Source organism: Phaenicophaeus curvirostris, chromosome 14 (genome assembly GCF_032191515.1).
Source record: "Phaenicophaeus curvirostris isolate KB17595 chromosome 14, BPBGC_Pcur_1.0, whole genome shotgun sequence".
NCBI lineage: Eukaryota > Metazoa > Chordata > Aves > Cuculiformes > Cuculidae > Phaenicophaeus > Phaenicophaeus curvirostris.
The window spans coordinates 10,632,457-10,654,820 of NC_091405.1; the positions used below are offsets into that span (position 1 = coordinate 10,632,457).

A 22,364-nucleotide genomic window follows, 5' to 3' on the forward strand; every position below is an offset into this window, starting at 1 on the left:
GTGGTACTCATTCAGGATAGCCATATGTACTCCCATATTTCCTATACACAAACAGGGCAAAATTAAGGGTGTAGTGGGATTAGCTTCATTGTTCTGCCTTTGTTATACAAATAACTTGCACTGTAAAAAATACAAAATTTCCACTCCTTTTAGGATAGAAGTAAATCTAAGGCAGTTGTGATGTTTAAACACCATTCATCCTTCAGAGGATGATCACTTAGCAGAAGCAATGCTTAAAGGTATCTCCTTACAGCCCATCAGCCACAGTAATACTGCACTATATACAGTTTGCATCAGCAGAAAATATGTACATACCAGAAGTTACTTTGGGCCATTTACTGCAGCAATGACAAAAGGGATGCATGTGATGATAATTTTCATTTTGTACTATATTTTCTCTTAAGAATGACAGTGAAATGACATTATGCCTCCTAATGCTCCTTTCAAAGATGACATTGTTTTACTTATATTAAAGGTAGAGAAATGAGATGAGCAGCAAGTGGTTAGATCTTATGAAAAATGAAGTTTTAAATGTGTACTTCATTGTCTAAATGCTCACAGATGACTTTTCTCCCTATAATAACCGTAGAAAATGTGTTGGCAGCATGTCATAATTAATAATCCATGCTCCTATTTATGTGCTATAGGCACTCCAAAATTCCCCAGACATATTTATTACCCAAGTTTATAACCAGGTTCAAATCAGATAGTACATTGGTGCCAAAAATTGAACTGCAGTCATCTAACAGCAAATAATTCTATCTACTTGACTAATGAGTCTCAAATTCCTGATTTTTACCAGAATGAAATTCACTTTTATCTGGTATTTATGTACTTTTCCTTCAATTACCAGCAAAAGAATCTCATAATCTTACAGTAGTGATTGCACAGACAGGACAGCGGAAGGTACTGTACATACATAACATTATTGCAGGTTTTTCAGGTCCTCTAGATTGTGTAAGATCCTTTTATGTTAATTGGGACAAGTTTTCTATCTAGCATTATGTTGAATTTCTCTTTGAGGATTTTTTCTATCTCCTCTTCTTCAAGAGTTATGAATTCCACCAGATCCATGTTTTCCTTGTAGTTGTATGTGGTCTCAGTGAGTGTCCACCCAATTAGCGCTCGAAAGCCATCAGTGGTCTGGAGGGTGCAGATGGACTTCTTTGTAAAGAGGGAATCTGGAGAGGTCTGAAGGTACAAGCACTGGGAATGAAAATCTTCCACCGTCCGTGGCTCAAGAGTGAACATATAAACTTTCCGACACTCTTTTTTCTCCAAAAGATCAGAATTAGAGAAATTTTGATTAGGGATATATTGTTTCCGCCTCATTTTTTCAAGGTACCAGACGGCATTTTTTTCTGTGAAGCGGAAGATGCCAGGAGCCTGTGGCTGGTCTTTCCCCGACACAAGCTCCATTGGTTGCCACATCTGATAGGATACACCAAAGCCTCCATCAACAATATAGGCTTTGCCATCAATAACAACCTTTACAAGGAGATGGGTCATGATGCTGGCGTATGCATTTTGATGTGGATTGAACACATATGCTCCCAGAAAGCTGGCATCGTACCCCAGGCATTTCAGGACCCAGCCCAACAGCTGGTTGTTTTCCATGCACCAGCCACCTCTCTTCTTCCGCACAATTTTGTTATAAACGTGCTCCAACTCCAAAGTAATTATCTCTCCGCAATGGATGCTGAGGTTTTCGAAGGGAACAGCACGGATGTGGTGCTGGAATATGTCCGTTAAGGTCTGTAAATCTTGTATTTCTGTGGAACCTTTATAGCCAATTCTCGCAAAATACTCTTCAAGGTTCATGTCTCCTGTAAAGTTAGGAAATGCATTTTGGTTTTGTTTCTTTACATTCATGATTTATGATACTGTAAAAAAATGCCCAGGCTGCTGCCAGCAAAGATGCTTTAATCTACTGAACCTCATCAGAGCAGTTATTAAAGGTAACAAGTATTCATGTAAAATGGTTCCCCGAGCAAAGAAGAGCAGTGAATGGGAGGGTTTGCTTTTTGTCTTAGAGTCACTCCTCTGGCAAACAGCAGATGCAATTTCAGCTTGATATGCAGTGGCTGCAAAATGGGGACTTGCTATATTTCTGTTGTAACAAGAAGAAATTTAAGATCATGCTAGGGAGCGTTCAGGAGGTTTTGGTCTAAATTCACTGTTCAGTGAAAGGAAGTGAAGCAGTGGGGGAAGCAGTGTTGTCTGCCAGTAGGAGGGATGATAATTTGAGCCAGGATTCGCATGTTCTTTTCATGAGTCTGCCACTGATCTATGTTACGGTAAATGAATTGCTCATTCAGTACATGTCGCTGTTTCGCCACTTATAAAAAGTGAAAATGATACTCCCCATACATTTTGGAGTGTCAAGTTTTATTCAGATAATTAGAACACAAAAAAAACTCTGACCTCTGCAAGAGTCACAGACCACTGAGTCTCTTGTCTGCTCCGAGTGTTGCACAAAGTCATTTTGGTGTTGGAATAATGAATGTGAATGGAGGTGAGTGACCTAAAAGGCAAAGAGCACATCTCTGTTTCCTGCTGCACATCTTGCGGGATGCTCTGAAAATGGACAGGGGCTAATTTACACCGCTCTAGTCCTGGCCTTTCTCAAAATTCACTGTATTTCTTCCAGAGGAGGCATAACTGAGAATTACCGTAGCCTCATATAGTGCATGCCTGATCTGTCCTGCCTTCAGCATCACCCACCTCCTGGCTTGCCTTGGTAGGACTCTTCATGAACAAGACTGCTGGATGAGGAACTAATCAACTTATTTTCTGCCTTCTAATACTGTGGTAAGTCATGCACAGTCACCCGGGTTTTGCAATGGCCCATCACCATCTGCTGGCCACCGTTGTGAGCTGGACAGCCTGCAGGTATCTGATAGATACTGTTTGTAGAATACACTGTAGATCATCTGTTTGGGTATGGAGGTGGGCACAAAATGTTTTGAAGGCTAGAACCTTTGTAAAGAGAGCACTAAGAGTTTCAGCAGTCTAGAATTACTGCAAATATTTAGCTTCTTGACAACCCACAAAGCTACTTGGAAATCTTTTGTGCATGGAGTAAGCTGAGGTTTAGAAAATATTAGTGACTTGGGAAGGTTGTTGTATTCAGATAGATTCAGCAGTAAACAATTGAATGTTTACTGCAAAATAGTATTTCTTAAGATGACTTTCAGTGACAGATTCATGACGTGCATATAAGCAGCTATCCAAAGTGAATGGAGAGCCCCATGGAAAACCATGTTATCTTCTACAGAAAAGAATTAACTTCCAGTGATACTTAAATGTATCATTGGAGGATATTCTCCATGTAATATTTGTTAAGTAGAACATAAAACTTCTAGCACCTTTTTCTTTTGATTTGCAGAATCCAAGTATATTGGATCCTACCCATTCAAACTGTGAATGCTAAATAGCTCACACCAGCATGAAGCTGGTTCTCAAGGTTATATTTTTTGTAATTTCTCTCTGTAGCTCCATAATATGATTGATCATCGTTAGATCTTGACTGCAGGAGATGAAAGCTACCGTTCTTTTGAATTGTGAGCAGATCAGATAAAAAGCCAGATACCGAAAAGGTAGTCCTACAAATGTGGCTATGATTTATGCAGAGAAAAACATCAGCAGAAGAACTTTAATGAACTATTTCTAAATGTGCAAATGAAGGTGCTCATACAAAAATATTCCTTACCAGGACTAGATGCGCTGCCAGCAATTCCACTGTTAAAATATATTATCTGTCTACTTTTATCCTAATACATCAGCATATGGACTTTCTGCAGTATACAAACCACAGTTTGTAGGTTTGGGGGTTTTAAAGTTGTTTTTAAAGGACTGTAGTTTTATTCCCATAAAAAAAGAATCTATTGATTATTGGATTGCTCTTTTGATCCCTTTGCATTTGCAATAACTTTAAATAAAGTTAAAAATCTAAAAGATAAACTTCCAACAAGAGGTTGTAGTTCTAAATTTATATCTACTATTTTATCTTAATAGAAATATCTCTCTCATAGGCAAGTGAATCTCCTGAACAACAAAAGACAGAAGAATTCAAATTGCATTATTACTGTTTTGCCCTCTAGCAGGTGATACTTTAGCTCTATATCCACACATTTTTGTAACATTTTTCCTAAAGAGAATTTGCTGGTGTTATTGCCCAGGATCTTTACCATCATGAAGAAATCAGGGGGGTTTGTTTCTTTGTTTGGAGGGGTTTTTTAAGAAAATAAACTTACCTCTTAAGAGAGCCTTAATTCTTTCTTTCTTTATTCAGTTCCTGGGTGGTTTATTACTGGGGCAGCAGTCAGTAAAGCTGGGAGTGGATGCAAATGGTTAAGGTTGTCTTCTTCTCTAAGCTCCCCTGGCCCTCACCTCTGAATCTTAAATGCCAACAAGGGACAGAGTCCATGCAAAATGAATGCACATTTTTGGACTTCACTGATCCATGAGCAAATTAAACTTTGTTTCTTCTCTATTAGTAGATGTTTATGTTTTCCCCTGGTTAAGACCAGACTGAACTTGCTTTCCATGTAAAATAATTACAGTAGGCAGTTGCAAATGGCTCCGTAATGTTTTTAAATCAAATTATTGTTATTTTGCAAACCAGCACTTTGCGGCGGGGAATGTTCTTCTGCTTCCTTTTGGATACACTGAATTGCCAAGTTATTGTAGGCTCCATGTTCCCATGCACCGCAGATGCACAAAATTACTCTTCTTTTCCTACAAAGGAACTTCTTCAATCTGTTCAACTTCAATAGCAACAGGTAGTTATTTTGGAGCTGCCACACCTAACAAATACCATGGCAAATATTTATTTGCACAAAGTAATGTGTTTCCTCTCTGAAACTTGGCCTTCTGCATCTTCAAAGTTACAGGGCTGTTTATTTAATTCTCTCCCTGTCAAGCATGTCTTCTTTTCATTTGATAGCAGTGGAAAGCCAGAGGTCTTTTGGAAGATGGCAAAGAACTTGTGAGCCTGCATCTCGGAAAGCACCTGAGTTTTAGGCACATCAGGTGCCCTGTGAGTCTGTGTGATTGATTAATCCTAGAATCACAAAATGGTTTGGGTTGGAAGGGACCATGAAGGCCATTTACTCCAACCCCAAATAATACGAGTGTCAAAGTCCTTTCCTTGGCTGAGGACCAATGCTCTTCTGTCACCCTTGTCCATGACACACCAAATGGATATCATAAAGGTAAAAAGCTTTTATTTTACATATAATATGCTGTGAAACCACATTTGAGGCATATCCTGACTTCCCAGTGTTTTCTTTCATACCTGCAGTTTTACTTATATATGGTAGCTTTTGTGCAGAATACTGTTTGTAATAAATATGATGAGCTTTATCTATTATATGGTAATGTCTGCTTGACATCACAAGTTTAGATTAAAGTTTAGATTAAAGTTGGCAAAGCTTGATCTAGCTTTGATTGTTTCCATTCTTTAAACCAAAAGCCAGATGTTTAAGAATGGCTGAATCATCTCACTTTCTATTGATTTTATTTTGATATCAGAGGCACTGAAAAATCAGACTCAGAAAAACTAGACACTGAAATTTGGAGAGATTTTGGGGTTTGTTTAAGTGCCTATGCAAAAATGGCTTACTTTAAGTTAATTTCTGGTAAGGGAATAGTACTCAAGTCTTTCAACTTATTTCATAAGCTAATCAGCACCTAATAGTGGCTTGTTTTGAGAAAGTCTTAACCTTTTTTTTTTTTTTATGAGGTCTTTGAAAGCCGAATTCAGCTCAACTTCCTATTCCAGACTGTTACAGAAAGTGAATAATTTGTAAAACTCTGTTGAGAAGAATGGAAATAATACCTAAAAGGGTTAGGGGTCTCTTGTGTAAAATGGCAACACAGCTTCTCCTTCTGTATCATTTTGATCTCCTTTGCCACCAAATACATCTGAAACAAAACGAGATCTAGAGAAGTGGAACAAAATGTTATGGAGACAAAAAGCAATTTCCATATGAGCAAATTAGAGGTAGTAAGATGTCTCAGTTTCTAAAGAAGCTCAAGAAAAAATTGCAGTTGGTATATATATTTAATTTGCAACATACTTGAATTTACCAAGCCTTTTGTTCATCTGACTAGCTCAACTTTAGAATCACATTAATGTTGTTAATTTTAGAATTTTTTATATTGGATATTTAAAGAACCATCTAGCACAGCATTTGAATTAGATTGCATCCACTATATTAGGTGGCAATCCACGAACGTTTACTGGCGTGAGTTTGTTCTCCAGCACTATGTTGAATTTGTTTTTCAGTGTCTTCTCAACCTCTTCATCTGTAAGAGTTGTGATCTGTACCAGGTCCATGTCCTCCTTGTAGTTATACGTCACTTCACTGAAGGTCCATCCGACTAAGGCATAAAGCCCTTTAGTAGTCTGGAGACTGCAAATTGACTTCTTCTGAAGTATGGTATCTGGAGACACTTGCAGGTATGCGTTTAACTCCTGAAAGTCATTTATATGCCGTGGCTCAAGAGTAAATGTATATATTTTTCTGATATTCCCCAGTTCAGGAATATCAGCCAAAGGGACACTTTCCTCAGGAATATAATGCTTCCTTTTCACTTTCTCAAAGTACCATGTGCCATTGTCTTCTGTAAAGCGGAATATGCCGGGGATCTGGGGCTGATCCTTCCCAGAAATCAACAACAATGGCTCCCATGCCTGGTAGGGACCACCAAAACCAGCATCTACTATGTAGGAATTTCCCTTGATCGCCACCTTCATTAGGATGTGATTCATCTCAGCAGTGTATGCCTTCTCTGCTGGATCATAACTATTTCCTCCAAGAATACAGACATCATACCCCAATTCTTGCAAGGCCCAAAATAAAAGGTGATTGCTTTCCAGGCACCATCCACCACGTTTCTTTCTCACAATCTTATCGTAAGTAGATTGTAAATCCAGTTCAATGGTCTCCCCACAATGCATGCTGAGGTTTTCAAAAGGAATTGCATGGATGTGATGCTGGAAGATGACTGTTAAGGTTTGCAAGTCTGCATCCTTGTGGGAATCATTGTAAGAAATTCTTGCAAAATACTCCTGAATGTTCATTTTGCCTGTGTGAGCAGAAAAACAGCTAGTTACTGTTGTGCAGCTCTCAAGGGGTTCACTCCTATTTCTGTAGCAAAGGTTAACTAGCCTGCAAAAGTAGGCTAGGCTATTTTATCAAGGATTTGAAAGAAACCTGTGCCCTTGATAGATGATGAATGCAGACTGGACCTGCTTGTGTCATCTGTATTTCTTAAAAAAAAGATATGAGGACAGGAGTAGGTGACAATAATGCTTTCTCTCTCTCAAATGTTGCCTTCAACCCAAGTGAATGTCTTTTCTATGGGAAGACATGGCATACAGCACAACAGAATCTCTGGCCCTGGATGAGGGTTCCATGTGACAGAAAATTTATAAAATGGATAAACAATGTTTGCAGAAAAGCTGCCAGACCATACTGGCCAAAAAGGCACAGCAGTTTCTTACTGTTTCTTTTTTTCATAACAGGTAAGCAATTCCTTACTTATCCCACAGGCAATTTAACTGGAAGCTTTTACATTCATAGCTTCAGCTAACTGGCATTAACATCTCAGTGTGTCACCATTTTAAACAAGCTTCCACGTAAAGTAGATTGTTGTTTTCTTAATCTCTTTAATTTCCCTGTGGAGTTCAGACAGAGCTTTGACCCTGGCTGTTAAAAGGAAGAAACTGTTCGTTTTTCCAACCTAAGGGACAGAAGAATTGATAATTACTAAGAACACATTCAAGGCGAATTCATCGGCTTTTCGTTTCTTTTACTGTCTTTTACCAACGAAAGGCCTTAATTTCAGCTCAAATTATTGGGTATGTTTTGTGTCTTCATGTCTCTGATCCCCTTCCCTTTTATTAGCAGAAAGAGACTGTCATTGGTACTGGCTGCATGACCAAGAGGCAAAAGGTTCCATATAACACTTCTAATCCACTGATTCATCTGGTATCTGCAAGGATTTATTTTGCCTTTAATTTAGATTTAATTTGGCTTTTTTCCATGCAAGGATATTTGCTATCCAGAATTGTTTTTAACAATCTGCTAAGGACTGTGTTCATTTCCAAAAGGTCTGAGGATTTCTTGCCCCTTGAAATTGGACACGCATTCCCTAGGAGGATTTTCCAAAAATCACTTGAAATAGAAGGGATGGGAGAGATTACCTTCTAGTATCTATTCTCAGCTTTGGTCCAACTGCTGCCCTAGGACTGACCAGCAGTTTGACCCAATGTCCATGCCAATGCTCAAGCAAGTGCTGGGATCTTTTGAAAATCCCACCTACATAGGTGGAAATACCCCCCACTACAGCAGGTGAGAACATGAGATGACCGTATCTCTAGATTAGTAGCACAACTGACTTGACTTAATTGGATTGCTCCTGATCTGCACTGGGTACAAGGATTCAGACAGGCCGATGCAAAACCACAGGAAAATTTACTAAAATAAAGGAATATCCCAATAAGGGAATAAGAGAGAAACATTTCCACTTCAAAAGGACTCAAAGAGCCTACATAAAAAACACAGTAATGTGTCTTTGATATTCCATTTTATGGGGTTTTTTCATCTCTTTTTAGGACAAGGGCACTCATCTCTGGCAGGATCTCCTTGGAAACGCTGGTTGTAGAAAGCCATTCCGTCCCCAACAGACAGCACATCTGTACACTGACAAGCTCATTCTGTAGTGCTGTGCCTCTTTTTTTTCTTTCTAGTCTCACTTTTAGTCACTTTGAGTAGCCAGATGGAAATATCTTTCTCTTGTGATGGTGTCAAGCTGAACCTCTGCACCCAGGAGGGACCTAAGCAAGTCTTGTTAGCCCCGTGGGTCTGGTAAGATTGAAATTTGTTTTCAAGCAAGAGCTTATCAGTTCCTGCTTTGGGCCAGCAACTGACCTGTTGCCCTCCCTATAACCTGTCTCCTGGGTCTGGGTGCCCCTGTCACACTGGCCATAGGGAAAATGCAGCTCCCCTCTTCTAGCCATAAGCAACCTCCCCGTTGTGATGGTATGAGCTGGGATAGAGTTAATGTTCTTCACAGTAGCTGGTATGGGGCTGCATTTTGGATTTGTGTCTCAAAAGGTGTTGAGAATCCAGGGATGTTTTCATTATTGCTGAACAGTGCTGACACAGAGTCAAGGCCTTTCCTACTTCTCACCCCATCAGCGAGAAGGCTGGGGATGCACAAGAAGTTTGAAGGGGGCACAGCCAGGACAGCTGACCCCAACTGACCAAAGGGATATGCCATGCCATATGACGTCATGCTTAGCTGGGGAAAGATGAAAGAAGGAGGAATGCTTTCAGAGTGATGGCATTTGTCTTCCAAAGTAACTAAAAACATAGCCCCATATTAGCTATTATTAAAAAATTAACCATACCCAAGCCCAAAACAGCACACCTATCAAAAGCCTCCATGGGGGCTGGAAATGAAGCATTTGGATAATGTTATGGGAAATTTGCAGCCCGTGCCTCAGTTTCCCCAGCTGTTCCTTCACTGGCATCATCAATTTGAAATCTGTGTAGTAGAAACAACCTCGTGGTGGCTGACAAAATGGGCTCGGATCTCAATGAATCCTTAAAGAAGTTTAAGTATTACAAAGCCACAAAATCACTGGTGTTAGGGATCACTCCTGTAAACTATTATTTACTCCCCTTCCTGGAGGCAGATTTTCCTCTTGGCATCACCGTTCCCACCATGCTGGAAATGGAGCTATAGCAGTGAGCAAGCCCTTACTCGGGGGACAGTTTGTGTTCCAAAACTGGGTTACCAAATATTTAAGCCCCCAATCCCAGCCTTTTGCTTCTGCGGCAGCCTAACTTCATTCAGTGTTTGCATTTGTTCACAGGAGCAGCTTGGTGGGGAGCGAGATTCAGACGTTAGTTCTGCCTGTCCGCAAGCGTCCCTGGGGATCGCTGTGTCCTTTCATAATTAGGCTGAGTATTAGGAACAGCTCTTCTCTGCTAAAATTCATTAGAGGCTTCCAAGGTTGGATCATTTTACACATGCCTATACCATTTCTTTCATTTTAAGCCACGCTGTGAGGCAGTAGCTGGGTTTTTCATACAGTAGCTCGGCATAAAGGGGTTAGTTTAAATCGTGAGCATTTGATCTTTGTTCTTGGACAATGTCCTTGCAACGTAACGCGTGCTGTCAGCCCTGGGTTTGCTGTAATTTATACCTTTTTATATGCCTACAGGGCTAAGCACATGGTATTCAGACCTACGGGGGTCGGTTTTCTAAATAGGGTGACCCGCAGCTGCAGGATGAAGTTAAAGATCAGATGCTTGAGTGCTTACCTCTCAGCCAGCCAGCTTGGGCTCTCTGCCCTGGTTTGCTCCAAAGTTCCCAGGAAGTGTTGTGCTGGGAACTGCTGCTCTTAAAGGTCCAGGCTGCCTTTACTGCCTGGCAGGGGTAGTATTATCCTCCAGTGGAACAGGTAAAGAGGGGAGAGAGTTTCTTCTTTTATAGTATCTATAATCTAATGGGTTTGTCGGTTTAATTGTATTGATACATGTGTAGAAAGCTCTGTCATGCAACTCATTGTGTTAGGTGCTTTACAAAGAGCCTGAAAATGATCCAATATTGAGGAGATTTAAACCTCCCGCGTTACTGATTGAGAACTGAAGCCCTCCAGGAATGCAAAGAAGAAAATGGGGAGTGCAAGCAACTTGTACAAGTGGTTATAAACCTGTCCTCAAGCCTCCAAGTTACCCAGGTGCTTCAGTTCCCGGGGCACCTTGGTGGTTGCAACCGTGCTGAAGCAGTAAAGTAATAGTGCAATTTTTTATATGGATTTTCCATTGTTGACACACATGTGGCCTGGATCTCTGTAGGAAGTGACTCATGATAGAAAGATAGTAAACCCAGCCAAGAAGTCACTATTTATTTGTGAGGAATAGCAGCTGTTGAATTAATTACACCGTACTGAGCCATTCTTCGTGGCTGATACCAGACCCCTAAAGCAACAAGGTCAGATATTCAAAGTCATTTAACTGTCTAGATTCCCTTGGGTTCAAAGAGAAGTCCTGTCCTTTGGCAGCGAGAACTCTGCTCCTGGAGAGCACTGGGCTTCCTGAGCCTGCTATGCTTTTAAGGATTTGCCTCTAAAATTAGTGATGAGAGAAAAGCAAAATAGTGTGATCGGAGATGAAGAAACTCTTCCATGCCCTCCCCATCCCCCAACCCCCCCTTCCAACAGAGAGCTTCATTCAGTTGTTTAGCAATAGAATCTAATTCTGTGGGTATACGGGGCCGGAGGGCCAGAAGCTCTGAAGTGTGCCATAAAGCAGGCAGCACAGGGCACACACTTGAGTAGATGAGTCAGCTGAAAGGAAAGCCTTTTTTCCTATTAGTGTTTGCCCTTCACATGCTGAATCATTGAGGCAATGGATATGATACCCTACTCCTTCCCCTGAGCCTATGAAACAGCCCAGTTCACACGAAACATCCAGGCAAGGGGAGAGGAACACACATGTTGTAATTTGGGGGAAACTAGTGAATACTACTCCACAATTCTTGATTTTTTATTTAATTATAATTCACTTATATAATTTACTTAATTATAAGTGCATAGTTGTAATGCTTCCATGATTTGTACATAAAGGAACATCAAGCATCATCTCAAAGGGCAAAGTGATTACATTTGAGTAATTGCTCATACTAAAAATCTTAGCCTTTAGATATCTGATTAAGATTCATCATTTCTCCTTATATCAATATAATTAGTATCACTGCAAACACATACTCTGGTAGAACCGATAAGTTTCAGAAAAATAATTCTGTGCGTGTTTTTGAGTTCAGCCGTGATAATTAATGTGCAATAATGCTTGATATGGATCTTGCAAGAGGAGAATGTATTCCCAGCAGTTCGCTGATGGGCAGAAACATGCTAAGTGGATGGGAGATGCTTCCAGTTCAAAGAAATACCCCTGTCTGGTTATGCCACTGAAAGAACGAGAGTTGTGTACAGCCTGAAACAAGATAGAATTGTGCTCTAATATTTCTCGTTATGAGTCTTAGATCATAAATAGCCAGTCTGTGAGTATTTGCACAGCACGGCACAGAGATGGGACTGCCCAGCTGCCCACCTGAGAAGGTGTTGTGAATGCAAGAGCGAAAAGGCTGGGGTTATGGCTTATTGTAGCAAACTTGGCACTGCATGTCTTTGTTTCTCTGGCTATTAAATTTCAAAAATAATACGATATTAATTTAAGAGGTGGATATGATTTTCCCCAGATGGCAGCACAAAGTAATAAAGAAAAAGACATACAGCTCCATCCCTCTGCCTTGCTACTCTGGATGTATTTGGAAAAGCTTTTAAGAGATGAAAGGAGTAGGGAATGGGCAGAGTGTGCTTGCAGCTAAACACAAATGGAAGGGGAGTGATTTGATTGAGCTAGGAAGAAATTATTTGTACCCAAACCAAAAAGAGATGCAGTAGCAGTTGTGAAATCAATTTCTTTTCCCGATTCATGCTAATACATTCTGCCTTACACTGGTGTAGATGGAAAGAGAAAGCTTAACCTTTAGATGCTTGTCAGAAACAGGGGGAAGGATTGCATGTAATGCCACTGAATTGAATTATAATTCAGGCAGTGAGTTAAAACAGAGACAATCTGCTTGTATTGATGGGTACAAATTTCTTGTCTAGTGTTATATTGAATTTCTCTTTCAGTGTTTTTTCCATTTCTTCATCTGTAAGGATTCTAATTTCCACCAGATCCATATTATCCTTGTAATTGTACTTTATCTCAGTGAGTTTCCACCCCACCAGAGCCCAGACACCACTAGCAGTTTGCAGGCTACAGATAGACTTTGTCACAAACAGTGAGTCTGGTGCTGTCTGCAAGCGGGTATTGCTAGCTCTGAACTCCTCAATGTCTCGTGGCTGAAGGGTAAAGAGATAAATCCGCCGGCAGACTTCTTCTTCTACATTATGGGAAGTGGAGACACTTTGGTTGGGAATCCACTGCTTCCTTTTCACCTTCTCAAGGTACCACGTTCCACTGTCCTCCAGGAAGCGAAACACCCCTGGGATCTGGGGCTGGTCTGTCCCCGAAACCAGCTCCATTGGCTGCCACATCTGGTAGGCCATCCCAAACCCGCCATCCACAATGTAGGATTTGTCATCAAGCACCACTTTTAGCAGCAGGTGATCGATTTCTTCTGTATACGCGTCGTACTCTGGGAAATAAACTCTTGATCCCAGAAGGGTGACATTATAGCCAAGAGTTTTCAAGACCCAAGATAAAAGGTGATTGTTTTCCATGCACCAACCCCCACGTTTCTTCTTCACTATCTTGTTGTAAGTCGCTTCCAGGTCCAGCTCAATGCTTTCCCCACAGTGCATGCTGAGGTTTTCAAAAGGGACCGCTCGGATGTGGTGCTGGAATATATCTGTCAAGGTAGCCAGGTCTGGTTTATCATAGGAGCCCTGGTAAGAAATTCTGGCGAAATACTCCTTGATGTCCATGCTGCCTCTGAGAAAAAGGTGAAAAAACCCCAACAGATTGTGTCAGAAGGGACAGAAGGATCTTCCCCATCCATTATAACAGGGCACTCATCAGTATGGGCAGCCTGCTCAGAAGAGGAGCCGGATTTGACTAATGGCTCTATCAAAGGCAGCTGAGTGTGAGTATTAGCACTGAGGGAAGCCAATGGGACACTACTGATGAGCACAAATGCTATTTTTAATTGTTTCTTTTACAGCTGTGACAAGAGGCTCCAGCTGTGCTAAGCACATTTCAGCAGAGAGTTCCTGCCCAACAAAGCTACAAATCTCTGTAGGAAGGAACAAAAACAGTAGCAGCACTGTTTCCCCACTAGAAATTACAGGAACTCACACTTTCCCAGTCTGAACTGCTTTACTCGTGGTTTGACTCAGCGAAGCAGAAAACAAACCCTCCCACTCTTGCAGAGCAATCCAGAGCCTCCTTTGCAACCAGATCTGAAAGAAATCTGCCATGGTATTCCCTTCATTATTTAGGCAGCCCAGCACCAACTGGTCTTACCTGCTCCTGCTCTCCGCGTTAGTGATAGCAGACTTGACCTGGACTGCAGAAGAGTTTTTTAGGGCAGTAAAGGCTGTGGGAGGTTTTTTTGCTGCATCTGCTGTGATGTACCTCCCAGCAACAGGGCTCAGCTAATCACAGCCCTATACCAGCAGCAGGAGGAAAACAAGGTTTGGGCCAATACTAAAAGTTTTCAGGGGGCTTCACATTTTCTGACATGATTTTTGGGATGCATTTGCTCCTTTAAGTCATAGTCTCCCTGTTGGCGGGTGGCTGGCTGCCCAGGGGTAATGGACCAGGCATTGCCCTCCCCAGCACAGCAGAAGGGCTCAGCGGGCGGCTGTTTCACAAGTGTGGGGGTGGAACGCAGCTAGAGTGGTGGTAAGGAAACAAGAAAGGGATTTTTATGTAGCCAGATACTTCTGTTATTGCTCCCCAGACACTGCTAAATTTCAGACATCTCTGACTACGCAGCAACGCTGTTCAAATTATTGACCCGAGAAGTCCCAAAATGTTCTCACGTTCCAGTATCCAGTTCTTAAGGTAAAATCATAGGAAAAATATCCAACTGTTCCAACAGGATTAAATTCTCCATCTTTTGAAAAATGTCACACCCCAAATTACAGGGGAAATTTGGAAAGACACTTTCAGTACATAAACAAAGCAACGAAAGTAAAATATTTCCATTTGGCATAATATCCTGGCAGAAGCAGAGGGTGACCTGGTTTGATTACCCACATTTCCTAACCTTTGGGATAGATGCACTACAAAGACCTGTAACTATTGCATCATGCCCACATCTCCAACATCCAACAAGCAGGCCTGAATGATCTGCCATTGGATTAAAACCATCAGATGATTATTTGGGGGACTCTCTTTGTTCAGATTTTGCCCGTTCCCAGGTCTCCTCCCAAAGGTCGAGAACAACAACTCTACTCAGTTTTGAAAACTTGGTAGAAACTTGGTTCTTGCCATGTGAGCTTTAAACCAGCATCACCGTCAAGGAGATGTTTATCCTTTTATTTCTCCCATCCTTTCATTTTGCCACAGCGGACAAAACACATATAGAAACTTATACTTCAAGGGAAAACATTGGTGTGGGGGTTTCTGCCTGTCCATCTCTTGAGGGTGTTTATAAGGCCCTGTCAACAGTGGTATCTGGAATAAATCAGATGGCATGAAAGACCAATCTGCTTGAGGCTGATAACTGAGTAAATAAATCAGTGTATCTGTTACACCGAACGGTTGAGCATTCCGCACTCTGTTATTAACACCATTTTCTGCAGTGTTTTGTCTTCAAACAGATTTAACTTCCTGGTTAGAGAGCACTCAGCTACCAAGATTCAGGGTTTTAAAAAAAAAGTCTTACCTGGAAAACCAGTTCAACCTCCAGTATATCTCCGGGTTTGGGGGTGTGGGTTTAGGCTAAAGCAGGTGGTGTGGCTGGCTGTCCTTTCCCCAGCACAGGCAAGGCTTGAGGACTCTTCTGTTCCTCTGCGGGAGATTGTCTTTTCCCTCAACTTGCTTCTTTCACCCGCCTCTATCAGATTGCAAAAGCCAAGCAAAAAAAAAAAAAAGAAAACAAAAAAGCAGAAGGGTGGAGCGCTAGAGCTGTAGTGAGGAAGCAAACCAACAGCACTGACTCAACATGAATGCAAAACCTGGTTGTTATTAGAGCAGAGGCTGCTTTCCGTTTTCACCAGTTTCATGCTCTCTGCAGGGGCTAGCTTGGGCTGTGATGAAGAGGGAATTTTACTGTTTCAATAACTGTCTGAATGCACTCAGGGGAATATATATATGTTTGTTTTTTTTTTTTTCCCCCCCAGCTATTAGGTTACTATCTGTTTGGAAACATGGGTAAGAAATTTTGCATATATTCAATCTGAGAAGATTTTTGCACTGTTCCTGAAAAGCAGGAAGATTTTGGCACTGTAGTTTGCACCTGCAACCCCCTTGCCCTGATGAATATACACAAGAACTTCGGCACTGCCTTTGCTTAATTTGCTCTCTCATTTATGTGTACTTTTTTTATTGACCATTTTCTCCCTGGGTCTTTCAAATTCTCATTCCAACTCACTACCCCATGCCATCATTCCTGCATGGCTCTCCTTTTTTTGTCCCACCCTGCACCTTTTGCTCCTCGAGCCAGTAAAACCAAGAGCTCTCATCCTCTCCAGGCATGCCCAAGGCCACCAGAAGGCAAAGCTCACTCAATGAGTGCCAGAGGTACAAAGAGGCTGATCTTGACCCGGGAGTCTGTTTGCATTTCAGCTCTGTGCCACATCATTGGGGCTAATTTCAGGCTTGGTGGCAATAAACTGCAATCATGGTTTCTGGGTAATGCAGCCATAATGTGCTGACACGTCCCTGCCTGCACCCATCCCAAAAGCAGCAAAGGGCAAAGCCCAGCCCAGGCTAGTGTCCAAAGGGTGAAGGTGCAAACAGAAATGCCCTTGGAAAGGATACTGCTTTCCACCTGGACACTGTAATGCAGTTTTCCAACCTTGGCAGGAACTGAAGTTGGTTGAGCTTTTTCCAGAAGACCCTAAATGTAATTGCACTTGCTTTTATTTATGTATATTTAAACTGCCAACAGCCTTTAATTTATTACTGAAATCCTTCTCTTGTCCTAATTCTCCTGGGAGGCTGCATCTAATATCCCTCCCCACTTTAACAGTGCATTATATGCTGCAATATTTGCCTCAGGAAATAAAAGCATAGGGTGCCCTGTTTGAGGTAATATTTAACTATCTGCTCACTGTTCAATAGCTCCTCTCTATAATGACCTCTGTGATGGGGTGTATAACAAAGCAAGGTGTATCCCATCATATCATATCACGTTATATTATATGAATTGGATACTGAATATACAAACTAAATGGTATTCTACTTAACTATCTGGTTTTGGTGAAGAGGAGAAAAGACAGACTTTTAAAGTAATGAAGCAATCTAAGAGTTTTAAATGGAATTAGTGTATAATCTTAAAATCTTACACAAGGTCAGATTCTTCCATCCTGCTGAGCTCAAAGTCACTGAGCAAAGTAGCTGACTCTAGCCTAACATATCCAAAGGGATTTTAGTAGACATAGGCTGCTCTAATACAAGGCTGGTAAATAATATTCACAGCTTATAAACATATTCATAATGGCAGAGCTCTCCCATGCTTTATATTCATGACCTTCCTCAAATAATCATAGATATCATGTAGTTGTGGCTACATATCTTTCTGATTAGTATCTGCAACAGCCTTCATATACAGTTTTGGTGGTGCCCACCCCACCAGCTGGAGGATAAGCCCGCAACTATGATGGCAACTTTTGCTCATGGGATTACAGAAGGGAGTAGCTGTGATGCAGTTTGTTTGGCTTTTTTTTCTCGGTGAGGAAGAGACAAAATCTTGATTTTAGTGTTTCCGCTATCTGAAGCATTTTCTGAGGGCTGATGAGTGTCAAAAATTATTTTCTCTACTTATCTTTACCCTGGCAATATGAGGTTTTTCACAGAAGCCAACACTAAGGGTGTTAATGCAGATTGAGGAGACCACATTGGTCTGTAGGGCTTACAGTCCTGAGGGTTTCAGCATAAATCTTTTATATATAAGTGGTTGTAATTCAGTTGAATTCCATTACAAGGGGAACAATCGGCTTTTCTACCTGAATGGCTTTATCTCATAGAGGGTTTGAAGCCAAAAAAAAAAAGTAACCGCTTTGATGAAAAATGTGCCCATGCATCTCGCTGTTATTTTCCCATGAATCCTGACAGCTGTGGTGGGACACATCAGGGCAGGATCCTCATCAAAACATGGTCGCAGCACTGTGGGAACACCCTATAGCTGCTTCTACCACTCCAGTGCAAGGCTCCAGGGTGCTCTTAAAAAAAATCGGTCTTTGTACGTGTACCTAAATGTAGCATAAATGTGCAATCATTTATGCACAGTTGTTCTTACAAAGAATCTACCAAGCCCCATCCTCAGCAGGGTTAAATTGTCCTTATTGCACTGAAGCCATGGAGAACGCTACTTGCACTTGCCTTGCTTTGAGCCTGCCCTTCCAAAAAGCTCCTCCAAAACAAAGCTGTTTTTTCAGTGAAAAGGCTCTCATTGACTTCAGCGGGAATTTGGATCAGCCCTAATTCGGGAAATCAGACTGGAAACATGCGAAGAAGGAACAATTACATGAGTTCTGTCATCCCTATTACTCAGATTTATTTTTTTGGAGGAAGGTGGGAGGGAAACCTTTTATCTCAGTGAAGAGCAGGAAACAGAATACAGTGACAGCAAAGGAGAAAATAAAACAACCGCACCTTCAGAAAACACATATTCATTACAACGCACTAACATGCATCACAGAAATAATAGATGTTTGCGATGACAACGTATTCCCTTCACCCCATTGCTGAATGAGTGCATCTGGGTAAAGGAAAGGAGAGAGGCTCTGGATTTAAAATGCTCCCTCAGACTTACCTTTGCCGAGGTAAAGGAGAGGCTGGAAGTTGTGGGAAGATTCAGAAGCAAGAAAATGTTCCTGTGGGGCTCTTCTTCACTGATTCTTGGCAATAAATAGCCCCACCATAAATATTACCAGTGTCAGGCATGTCCATGGAGCTGGGTACTTACAGAGTGAAAGGTTTTCCCTGGTGTAAAAGCCAAAAGCAGTAGAACAAGGGTTACTGTAGCAACCAAGACTGGAGTCTCTTGGCTTGCCTCTCAGCTATACACTTGCAGGGGACACTGGTGTGACTTCTAAGTGCCATGGCAAGGGCTTGTGGACATGTAAAAGCCCTTTTTGAGTGGTTTTTTTCTGCCTCCCCATGCACCCTCAGCTGCTATACACAGCACAATGTGCACCACATATAGGTGTACAGAAAAGGAAAGAACACAGTCGCACCTGAAGCAGAGGATGCTGAGAGAAAATACCCATGGTTTTGCAGGCTGGTGTTCTGCTGTACCCAAGGAGGGATGGAACATGGAGCAGAGCCCTCCAGGGGGATGAGAAGGACTGAAAGCTGGGAAGCAGATTTTAGGTACGATCGGTGCAGGAAGTTGTATTCTGGAAAGCAGAAGGGGTGGAAAAAATCACTATTGAGAGCTCCAAAATCACATCCACTTCCTGGGTGGGAGCTGAGGAAATCTTGTAAAAAAAAAAAAAAAAAATCAAGTTACTGAATCTAATTCTCTTCCAGGAATCAAGCTATGTCAGGAAACAGCCCTTTCCCAGAAACTAGCTCCACATCTGCTGTGCTGCCCCAGGGCCAATAACCACATGTTTTAATTTTTCCTCAGCAAGAACCAGTTTGATCCTTAATCATCTGAACTGGTGAGCAGCCTTCCCTGTGGGATGATGAACCTGATTAAAGTGACATTAACCCTGTACATTTTCATCCTATAAAGTAAAGAGCAGCTAATTTCTGTGCAACAGCAGTGGTACTTTCTTTTCCTCATCACACTGTCGCAAATCAATGCTACATGCAGGTCAGTGTTTCCTCTCAGGCGGACACTGAGGATGTTGACATGCTGGAAGATTGTCATCAACCTGACCAAAAACATTATTTAATAGGAGCTGTGGCATGAAACTCTGATGAAATATTCCTTGAAAAGTAACCACTCACTTTTTAAGGGGCTGGAGGCACACGTCTGCTGCTCCCCTGTTTAAAATAAATAGGCCTATCATGGAGAAAAGCCTACGGTTCAGCCACACACCATGAAATCCCACTGAGACCAAACCCAATGCTAAATTTGTCGATTCACACTAATGTTATTTTTAATTGCTTTCTCAGCAGTTGTGCTCAGAGCCCGCCTAGCACCAAGCGCTGCGCATGGTGTTTCATCGCGGCTCCTGCCCAGTGCAGCTTGAGATCCCCTGAGGCCAGAGCAAATGGAGACAAATATAACGCTGACAAATATAGTGTTGTCACTGGGGTTGGAGACTGGGACCCGGAACCCAGGCTGGAGATGGAGTAAAGTGCCTTTGAATCAAGAAAGCTTTCTGCTAAAGTATCAGAGCTGTGCAAACCCTTTGGGAAATTTCTGAGATGCGGCAGGACTCAGCAGCTGTCCAGGCAAGTGAAGCGGCTGCAATACCCTTTTTGCTCTGATTTCCAGCTTTCATGAGAGGCACCAAGTGCTCCCCAGCGGTGCTGGGAAGACAAGGTGAGCAGGTCTGTAAACCCTCCAGTGAGTGAACGCCACCCCTTTCATCACTCATGAAAGCATTAAGCAACCTCACCAGAAGCAACACTGGTCCCCTCTCAGCTGTCCTCTGCAGGTCCTTACCCACTTTGCAATCATTCTTCTAATTCCTGCCTTTGCAGCGTAGCTAACAATTTTCCAAATAGTACTGTATCAAAAACCTTACTGAAATACAGAACCTGAGGTCCCTCTACGTATTTTTTCCTTCTAGAAAATCACTTACCTAATCATAAAACCCCAGTAGTCAACTTGGGCTACCATTTTAAATAAACTCCCATTCTGGTTTGGGGTTTTTTTGTTGCTCTTAAGAGTCAGAGGCAGCCACAGCATCCAATGTGCCTGAATCTGTCTCTCCCTTATGCATGTATCTGAGGTAAATTCTCCAGCAGTATCTGAAATCAGACACTGTGAATGTATATTCTGCTTTCAGCTAATAATTGAGACACTCAACCTGCCTGGCTGCTAGAGACTCAAGGGAAGGGCTCAGAAATTGACTGGGAGCTTCCTTCTCAACTTTTATTGAAGCAGCTCCTGAATGTTTCATCATAAGAAAATTTGACTGCATATTTATATGGCCACAAAGACATCCAGTTTAAAGCTGCAAAATCAATTCACCAAATGCATCAGTTATCATGCTTTGTTGTTACTCCAGCTAACCTGACTGACTTGGTTTTCATCACACTGCACAACGAAGACATGAATAGGCAATGCCCTGTCCTGTCCTCATCAGAGGAAGTGTTTCTCTTGATCGTTTGCTCAGTAACACACCATTTGCTAATACTTACCGCTTCAGCCACAGCAGGGTACTTCAGCACGACAGCAGAATTTAAGTCCAGTCTGATCAAGTGGGCATGGCTGCGGTCAGATCACCCCTCAGGCACTGAAAAACAGAAGAAAAATCTTTTTTAAAAAATTATATCATTGGTCAATCAGTAACCTGGAGTAGAAAACTCTCAATCAATTGATTTAAACATCACTAAACCAGTGAGCTCCTACTGGTCCCTAAATCCCACTCTGATTCAAGATGCAAACCTGAATTGCAGCTTTGATGCTCAGTTGGTCCTATCTCTTCATTTGTTTTATCCTCCCTTGTTGGCCCAGTGCTCAGGCAGAGCTACTGCAGCACCACGTATCCTTTCCGATGAACAGGGTTCATTTTGCTTTTTTCTCCCTGGGGACTAGCCTGCGCTTTTCAAAGCCGCACATCATTTTATTAGTTCTATTCCCAGTCTCCAAAACATTGAGCTTCTTTTATATAAATATGCTGCAATTTAGTACCATCAGCAAACGCCACTGAAGCACTGAGAAACACAGACCTGGCAAAGATTGCTGCAGAAACCCACCCACAACCTTTCCCCAGCACTGGCACTTTGCTCTGTATCATCCCCACAGCACTTTAATTCACATGGTCTACCATCATTTCTGTCCTAACTCATTCCTTGGCCTCGGTTAACGGTCTGATTTTGTGTGTCATGTGTTTAGATTCTGTCTAATGATGAATGTTTTATTTTTTCACTGGTAGCATCTTTGTGAAATATTTATGATCGCTAGATGTCACTGTGATTTTACTCTGTCTCCAGCCCTACTGAACCAATGTGATTCCTGGGCTCTAGTAAACTTACTTTAAAATCCTTTTGAAGTATTTATTAATGATCAGAAAAATACCCAGCTGCTGTGCTGATGGAGGGTTTCCTGGGGTGGGAAAGCAGTGTGAACAATACAAAACCATGCAGCTGTGGAGCCAAGAACTTACTTGTGTGTGTGTGCACACAAATATCACATGTGGCTGTACACACAGGTTTCTGCTCAAAGCATGAAAGTCCTGTTGATTTTAAGGTGATTTATTAAATCCCTTCAGCGTGTGCATGCAGCAAAATGCGTGTGCAGACACACGCTGCCCTGAGTTGTGTTCAGTTCACAGGGCTGGCACATCTATAAGGCCATTGATCAATGGCATATTTCTCCAAATACCCTTAAAATTTTGTTGTTCATTAATAATGCCCCCATTTCTCTCCCAAGCAGACAACACAGATTCCTTCAGTTATCTGAGCACCCCCATCTCCCTCCTTTTCACCTGCTCAACCCATTCCTACTGTAAATTTGGTTAATTAGGTTTTAGG

General features: G+C 41.8%; 3 protein-coding genes and 1 long non-coding RNA gene across 4 annotated transcripts; all 4 read right to left on the reverse strand.

The window, feature by feature from the left end:
• On the reverse strand, nucleotides 1-4,331 carry LOC138726702 (arylamine N-acetyltransferase, pineal gland isozyme NAT-10). Its single transcript, XM_069868665.1, has 2 exons — nucleotides 4,257-4,331; nucleotides 1-1,826 (listed from the first exon to the last, which is right to left on the reverse strand). Exon 2 carries the CDS (start codon nucleotides 1,819-1,821, stop codon nucleotides 949-951), a length of 873 nt encoding a protein of 290 aa, XP_069724766.1. The 5' UTR covers nucleotides 1,822-1,826; nucleotides 4,257-4,331; the 3' UTR covers nucleotides 1-948.
• Nucleotides 4,332-4,341: 10 nt separating this feature from the next.
• Nucleotides 4,342-7,104, reverse strand: LOC138726700 (arylamine N-acetyltransferase, liver isozyme-like). The gene is made up of 2 exons (XM_069868664.1): nucleotides 5,030-7,104; nucleotides 4,342-4,769 (listed from the first exon to the last, which is right to left on the reverse strand). Exon 1 carries the CDS (start codon nucleotides 7,088-7,090, stop codon nucleotides 6,203-6,205), a length of 888 nt encoding a protein of 295 aa, XP_069724765.1. The 5' UTR covers nucleotides 7,091-7,104; the 3' UTR covers nucleotides 4,342-4,769; nucleotides 5,030-6,202.
• Nucleotides 7,105-11,557: 4,453 nt separating this feature from the next.
• Nucleotides 11,558-15,585, reverse strand: LOC138726703 (arylamine N-acetyltransferase, pineal gland isozyme NAT-3). The gene is made up of 2 exons (XM_069868666.1): nucleotides 15,427-15,585; nucleotides 11,558-13,526 (listed from the first exon to the last, which is right to left on the reverse strand). Exon 2 carries the CDS (start codon nucleotides 13,517-13,519, stop codon nucleotides 12,647-12,649), a length of 873 nt encoding a protein of 290 aa, XP_069724767.1. The 5' UTR covers nucleotides 13,520-13,526; nucleotides 15,427-15,585; the 3' UTR covers nucleotides 11,558-12,646.
• A 2,950-nt stretch (nucleotides 15,586-18,535) lies between these two features.
• Nucleotides 18,536-21,947, reverse strand: LOC138726674 (uncharacterized). Its single transcript, XR_011338465.1, has 3 exons — nucleotides 21,277-21,947; nucleotides 21,030-21,124; nucleotides 18,536-18,689 (listed from the first exon to the last, which is right to left on the reverse strand). It is a non-coding gene; the product is annotated as an uncharacterized lncRNA (long non-coding RNA).
• Between the last annotated feature and the right edge of the window lie 417 nt (nucleotides 21,948-22,364).

Bases quoted from the DNA above. Each gene is read 5' to 3' on its own strand.
- LOC138726702 (XM_069868665.1), bottom strand. From the start codon at position 1,821: ATGAACCTTGAAGAGTATTTTGCGAGAATTGGCTATAAAGGTTCCACA.
- LOC138726700 (XM_069868664.1), bottom strand. From the start codon at position 7,090: ATGAACATTCAGGAGTATTTTGCAAGAATTTCTTACAATGATTCCCAC.
- LOC138726703 (XM_069868666.1), bottom strand. From the start codon at position 13,519: ATGGACATCAAGGAGTATTTCGCCAGAATTTCTTACCAGGGCTCCTAT.